Source organism: Sardina pilchardus, chromosome 10 (assembly GCF_963854185.1).
Source record: "Sardina pilchardus chromosome 10, fSarPil1.1, whole genome shotgun sequence".
NCBI lineage: Eukaryota > Metazoa > Chordata > Actinopteri > Clupeiformes > Clupeidae > Sardina > Sardina pilchardus.
The window spans coordinates 25,358,206-25,365,700 of NC_085003.1; the positions used below are offsets into that span (position 1 = coordinate 25,358,206).

Consider the following 7,495-nt stretch of genomic DNA (forward strand, 5'->3'; position numbering starts at 1 on the left):
TGGGTGTTTGTTGGGGCCAGAAAACAGTTATACTCACAATCTTACAGACAAAAGAGAAAAAAATGAAAGCAGGTGACAATATAACAAAATGGCTTTCAACGTTTTTGTGGAAAGAAGGAGGAAAAGGACAGAATTTAATCTATTTGTACAGGAACGGATGGGGGGATGGGTGGAACTAGGCTAAAAAAGGAGAAGGAGAAGAGGAAGAGAAAAACTCCAGAGAGATAGAGAGTGGCCAAGCAACGTAGCCAGCACAGCCCACACCTCTCCCCATCTCCATCTTATCTCTCCACCCTCCTGCCTCTATACATCCCCCGCTCCTCTCCCTCTCCCTTTTCTCCCTTCCTCTGTCTCTTCCTCCTTTGTCTCTCCATCTCTCTCTCTCTTTTCTCCTTCCTCCTCTTTCCCCTGCCCCCCCTCTCTCTCTCTCTCTCCTCCTACTCTTCTGCTCCTCCTCCTCCTCCTCCTCCTCCCTCTCTCTCCCTCTCTGTCCCGCGGAGCGGAGTGTGTGCTCAGCAGGACACCTCCATGGTGTGGCTGAGCTGGGCCACGCCCTCGCTGCTGTCCGACTGGGTGCAGGCGCGGGAGCGAGAGCCGTCCAGGGAGCTGCCGCTGGTCAGCGACGCCGTCCGAGAGCGAGCCAGCCGGGTCATACTAGCTGTGGGCACTGCGGAGGGAGAGAGAGAAGGACAGAAAGAAAGAAAGAAACAAAGAAAGAGCAAAGAGAATGAAACAAAGAAAGAAAGAAAGAGATTGAAGGAGATAAAGATAAAAACAGACAGAAAGAAAGAAAGAAAAGAGGATGGGCAGTTTGAGAAGAGAGCAGGAAAAAGAGTCAGAGAGACAGAGGGAATGAGAGAGAAAGAAAGGAAAACTGAATCAAATATCAGAAACAGGTGGATGTTTACATAGCGCTTTCTTCTCAAAGAAGTTGAAAAACGGAGAGGAACGATGCAACATGCTGTGTGGTTTCAAAACAGCAAGACCTTGAAGTAGTTGAACAGTCGATACCCTCCACCAGAACATTCACGGCAACAAAGCAACTGCAAATCTTAAATGGCCCTGCTGTGTAGTACTGTACATGTTCAATGCACATTTTTGAATGGGGTTGGGAGAAATGGATCGCAAGTTTTCCCTGCTTATGTATCAGAGGAAAAAACACGAAGGTGTACCATCACTGCACATGCCTGGACAATTGATATGTTAAATGAATTAAACGCTAATTAATTTACCATGATGAAAATATCATTATATCATTGTCAGCCTACAATCTCAGCACCCCGGCATAGTGGGGGTGATGGTGGGACTTCTGTCTAATGCTAATATCATTCCCAGTCACCTGTGCTAAGCTAACCATTGACCACACTGGTTGGGAGCACTGCCATCCTTGTATTAGTTTTAAGAACACAAGCAGAGACAAGGTTTCATTTATCATGCACCTGTCAACCCTCAGGCCTTCTTCAGAGCTAAACATCATCTCTGGCCTTTTCTCCCTCTCCTCAACTGAGAGGAGAAGCCCATGGGAAGCTATGGGTGCCTCTCAACATCTCTCCTCGATGCTCGATCCTCGAGGGGCGTTCCCACTGATCTATAACTAACACTGGATAGACTAACCCATTGTTGCCGCCCCATCATTCTTTATGTAGATCAGTGAGGATCGAGGCCCAAGGAACGAGGGCGGACGTAGAAAAGCCCAAATGAGAGGCACCCTATGTGCCATGCAAGGCTAATCAGGCTAGGTGCATGCTGCAACAGGCCAAGCCGAGGGCTGAGACAAGCTCCATATGAGGGTGATGCTGGAAGGAGAGAGAGGAGGAGAGGACAGCAGAGGTGATGAGGGTGTAGCGTGGTGTGGGGTGGGGTCCTTCAGGAAGCAGGAACTGGTGATTTAACCCCAACCTAAAGGAGAACTCCAGCCATGTTTCACACAGATCTTTGTTTCTTGAGGTCACTGAGTACTATTACGAAAAAACAAAACAAACAAATAAAAAAAAGCAGCCAGCTACAGTGCCATTCTAAAGAAATCATTGTTGTTAGTTTTTTTCACCAACAGTACCCAGTGACTTTGAGAAACAGAGATCTATGTGAAACATTGCTGGAGTCTTCCTTTAAAGCTCTGGGGCTGGGTTCCACAGGTTCCACAGGTTCCCCAGCTGATCTACAGGTACTAGCACTCTGGCCCACTGGCCTCCCCGGAACATGGACACGGATCCAATGGACCAAGCGCAGGTTATCAGAACTAAATAACAGTGGATTACCATGGGGCAATAAATGAACTGGAAGACCAGAACCGATCCAAGGCTCAGTTTCCTGATAGCATTGTAAGCCTAAGTAGCTTGGAAAGTCACTCTTATGAATGTTGTACGAGTTTGTGGACAATTTCGTATTGCTTAAGAATGTTGTGAAAACACTTGCAGCTTTGCATACAGTGCCTATAGAAAGTTATCATACCCTTTTGAAATAGTTACTTTTTTTGTCTTACAGCCTGAAATCAAAACCCATTTAAAAAAAAAATCTTTTCCAGTTTTATTTACAAATGTAGCTGTACAACATCAAAATAATGAAAAAAAAGTCAACAGTTCTGAAAATTAATAAAAAATTAAAAACTAGAATAACAGGGTTGGAAAAGTCATCATACCCCTGACTTAATACTTTGTAAAACTTCCTTTTGCTTTCATTACAGCCATCAATCTGTTTGGATATGTCTCTATTATAGCTTTGCACACCTAGATAGGGGAATATTTGCCCAATTTTCCGTGCAGAAATGTTAAAATTTAGTCAAATTCTGTAGGGAATGGCGATGGACTGCTCTCTTCAAGTCAATCCACATATTTTCTATAGGATTTAAGTCAGGGCTCTGACTTTGCCACTCAAGGATATTCACCATCCTATCCTTAAGCCACTGCTTTGTTCTTTTGGCAGTATGTTTAGGATTTTTGTCGTGTTGGAAGGCGAATGACCTCCCCATCCTCAGCTGTTTAGGAGAGGGACGCAGGTTTTCCTCAAGAATTTTGGTGTACTTGGCAGCATCCATTTTCCCTTCTATCCTGACCAATTGCCCAGTCCCCGCTGAAGAGAAACATCCCCAAAACATAATGTTGCCCCCACCATGCTTCAAAGTAGGTATGGTGTGTTTTGGGTGTGTTTGGGTGTGTATACTGTGTTTGGTTAGCGCCTGGAGCTCAGTCCAAAAACTTCAATCTTAGTCTCCAAAAAGTTCGATCTTAGTCTCATCTGACCATATAAGCTTTTTCCACATGGTAGCAGAATATTCCAGATGTGTTTTTGCACTGAACTCCAAGCGCAATGTTTGGCGAAAACCAACACAGTACACCACCCAAAACACACCATACCTAGTGTGAAGCATGGTTGGGGCAACATTATGTTGTGGGAATGTTTCTTTTCAGCGGGAACTGGGCAATTGGTCAGGATAGAAGGGAAAATGGATGCTGCCAAATACACCCACATTCTTAAGGAAAACCTGCGTCCCTCTCCTAGACAGCTGAGGATGGGGAGGTCATTCGCCTTCCAACACGACAATAATCCTAAACATACTGCCAAAAGAACAAAGCAGTGGCTTAAGGATAGGATGGTGAATATCCTTGAGTGGCAAAGTCAGAGCCCTGACTTAAATACTATAGAAAATATGTGGATTGACTTGAAGAGAGCAGTCCATCGCCATTCCCTACAGAATTTGACTAAATTTTAACATTTCTGTACGGAAAATTGGGCAAATATTCCCCTATCTAGGTGTGCAAAGCTATAATAGAGACATATCCAAACAGATTGATGGCTGTAATGAAAGCAAAAGGAAGCTTTACAAAGTATTAAGTCAGGGGTATGATGACTTTTCCAACCCTGTTATTCTAGTTTTTCATTTTTTATTAATTTTCAGAACTGTTTACTTTTTTTTCATTATTTTGATGTTGTACAGCTAAATTTGTTAATAAAACTGGAAAAGATTTTTTTAAAAATGGGTTTTGATTTCAGGCTGTAAGACAAAAAAAGTAACTATTTCAAAAGGGTATGATGACTTTCTATAGGCACTGTATACCCCAGAGCAATCGTAGATGCTGTTGTGTCCGGTCTAGTCCGGTTTCTCACTTTACCACATACTGAAATACCCACAGCATGCTTTGAATCCCACTCCCTATCCCCTCTAGCCCAACCCCATGGTCCTGCTGGAGGAGGGGGGAGGAGAGGAGATGTATCAGATGAATGATGTCATGAAGGCAGAAAGAGGAAGCAGGAAGTACCTGACCCTCCACTCAACCTGCGATCCTTTACATATGCAACTGAGAGGAGAGGGGAGGAACACACAAAGGGCTTGGTTAACACACACACACACACACACACACACACAAACACACAAACATAGACACATAGACACAATGTAATCTAAAGCATGTAAGTCACACATATAAACACAAGTTCTATTCTACATGTATGTACACACACACACACACACACAAACACACATCATGGACACACACAAAAGATCATGGTTTGATGATAATCTTGCATCTAACAAAAGGCACTTTCAGAAGAAAACCAAATTGGATACAAACATTAATTGAAACAATTGGCAACAGGTCACTGTATTTGATCAGATTACGATTTTAAATTGATTTTGAAAAAGTATCTCTGCACTGGTTTGTATCAAACAATATAAGATACGTTCAGAAATAATCCTATAGAAAAGTTTGTATAGAATAGATAAAAGAATAGAATAGATTAAAAAATGCTCATAGTGATGCAAGGTTGTCATCTGAAGGTAACGATTCAGTAGATTAATTCACACTCACACTATTCACAATGAATAACACACTCACAAACATCACTGAATGAGACACACACGTAGACAAGGGAAGGGATACAGAGGAACAACGAGGGGCTGTGTTGTGTGGCCATGTGTGTGTGTGTGTGTGTGTGTCTACTGCATGTGAAACATTTGAAACATTGTGTGTGTGTGTGTGGTGTTGGATGATTAATTGAAACAGCAGAGTTTGTCAGGAAGGACCCTATACGGTTATGAATGAACTGCTATCCTACTAATCAAAGGTGTCTCTACTCTACACACCATAGAATAACAAAGGTCAGGCACTTACTGTAGCCCATCCCCTGAAGAAAGTACTTGAACGCCTCAGACAGTTTTCCAGGCTGGAGAACAAACATAACGCAGAGAAATTTTAATGAAAAAGTATATGTGGCGTATCTTCATCAAGCACAGGAGCTCCAAATGTAGAAAGTGCCATTTAGGTGAGAGAAATTTGGTTTCCTTGAGCATAAAAAAAGGAAACATAAAAAGCTTTTTGGTAGGAATGCACTTGCACTATACTCTATATAGTGCAAGTGCACTAAATTACAATTTACACTAAATTACAATTTTACCGTTAGGCAGGGATTTACTAATAACCTGTGTCTCACGTCATCATAGTTGCACTCTGTACTTATATTATGTGCCCAATCTTAATTATTAGGCCAACACAATGTGCAGGGTTCAAAGTAGCAATGTGATGACATTCATGTTCACACCCTACAGTATGTGACACTGCACTAGTCTGGTGTTCACCATACTAAACTCAATCTTTTAAGATTGAACATTAGTCTGGCGAGGCTGCGCTTTGTTTCTACTGCACTTCGCGTCGCTTAAGTTTCGTTTTCGGCGCGTCACCGGGCCAATTGCGTGCCAGGAATAGAGTATGGCCGTTTCTGATTGGAGCCAAAGATTCTGGCAGTAAACAGCGAAAATAGATCTGCTGGTATCCAGCCTGAGCTGCCGGGCAGCTCTCCGGCTTCCCCGGAACTTCCCAGGGTTCACCCAGCCTAACACTGCACTATATTGTACACTGTATAGGTCCAGTGTAACAATAGTAGCACCAAGTGGCAACTGCCACATTTAAAATATTTAAATGGTTTAACACCTTTTTTCATTCTTCTTTATCAGACGATAGACTTTACTACAAGTCTGTGTAGACCACATACAATACGTGATGCATATCTGACATATAGCCTACACACTTTTAAGGGTAGAAAAATAATAATAATTTGTGCGTGGACATCTGAACTTACCTGAGTGAGCTGGGGAAGTCCACCTGAATCAGACATCTATTGCAGGAGAGGAGAGAGTAGACAAGGGGTGGAAAAAGAAGAATTGACTTACGATGCCTGAATGATATTGATTGCATATTGATCAGCAGCTCGTTAATGGTTCACAATGCCTGGATTGTGTAAACTGTCAGTCAGTCAGTCTCACCCATAGACTGTAAAAAATGTGTGTGTGTGTGTGTGTGTGTGTGTGTGTGTGTGTGTGTGTGTGTGTGTGTGTGTGTGTGTGTGTGTGTGTGTGTGTGTGTGTGTGTGTGTGTGTGTGTGTGTGTGTGTGTGTGTGTGTGTGTTAGTGTGTGTGTGTGTGTGTGTGTGTGTGTGTGTGTGTGTGTATTATGGTCTCACCTTCAGGAAAGTGGTCTTAGTTGGGTCCAGCTTAGAGTTGCACTCAACCTACAGAGACAGAACAAAACAAGAACGGAATGTTGGATTCAGGACGACAGGACAAAATAACAAAGAAAGGAGTGAAAGCGAGGAGAGGAGAGGAAAGGAGAGGAAAAGAGAAGTGATAGAAGATAAGAAGAGATAGAAGAGCTGATGAAAGGAGAGAGAGAGATAGAGAGAGGGCAAGAGAAGTGATGGCAGATAAGATGAGAGATGGGCTGATGAAAGGATAGAGAGAGAGAGAGAGGGCAAGAGAAGTGATAGAAGATAAGAAGAGATAGAAGGGCTGATGAAAGGAGAGAGAGGGCAAGAGAAGTGATAGCAGATAAGATGAGAGAGATGGGCAGATGAAAGGAGAGAGAGAGAGAGAGAGGAGAAAAGACACTTACCACACCCTCTTCAGCTGGAGCATTGTCCCCAACAACCAGCATGACTGGGCACCTGGGAGAGGAGAGACAGTGTGAGTACACACACACACACACACACACACACACACACACACACACACACACACATACACAAGCACGCACGCACACACACACATAGTGTCCTATATATATTTACACACACTTAGACACACACAGCAAAAACTCACTTCAGTGTCTTGGCATTCAGCACTGTCCCTATGCGGTTCATTTCAAGGTCCCGACGGCTGCACAGAAACAGAAAATCACCATCAGTTTTCACACACTATACACTATACATGTGTGTGTGTGTGTGTGTGTGTTTGTCTCTGTGTGTGTGTGTGTGTGTGTGTGTGTGTGTGTGTGTGTGTGTGTGTGTGTGTGTGTGTGTGTGTGTGTGTGTGTCTGTGTGTCTGTGTGTCTGTGTGTGTGTGTGTCTGTGTGTCTGTGTGTGTGTGTTTACCCGTTGTACATGTTCCAGAAGAGCTGCAGGTTGAACTGATTGACCATGTTGATCTGTTGTCTGTAGTTCTGCACTAGCTCAGTGTTGTTCATGAGCTCCTCCTGGAAACACACACACACACACAGAGAGAGAGAGA

The 7,495-nt window shown here is 43.3% G+C and overlaps 1 protein-coding gene across 5 annotated transcripts in view; it reads right to left on the reverse strand.

The window, feature by feature from the left end:
* Positions 1 to 434: 434 nt before the first annotated feature.
* The window catches only part of ndrg4 (NDRG family member 4), a 27,830-nt gene continuing 20,769 nt past the window's right edge, over positions 435 to 7,495 (reverse strand). For 3 of the 5 annotated variants that reach the window (XM_062547272.1, XM_062547270.1, XM_062547273.1), the window contains 8 exons: positions 7,360 to 7,460; positions 7,088 to 7,144; positions 6,882 to 6,933; positions 6,454 to 6,501; positions 6,073 to 6,108; positions 5,109 to 5,160; positions 4,257 to 4,295; positions 435 to 667 (listed from right to left, as the gene is read on the reverse strand). In XM_062547272.1, the coding sequence (XP_062403256.1) occupies positions 513 to 667; positions 4,257 to 4,295; positions 5,109 to 5,160; positions 6,073 to 6,108; positions 6,454 to 6,501; positions 6,882 to 6,933; positions 7,088 to 7,144; positions 7,360 to 7,460 (540 nt within the window). In that variant the 3' untranslated portion in view covers positions 435 to 512. The remainder of the gene's footprint in view (positions 668 to 4,256; positions 4,296 to 5,108; positions 5,161 to 6,072; positions 6,109 to 6,453; positions 6,502 to 6,881; positions 6,934 to 7,087; positions 7,145 to 7,359; positions 7,461 to 7,495) is intronic. The other 2 variants (XM_062547271.1, XM_062547274.1) reach the window with 1 other exon arrangement.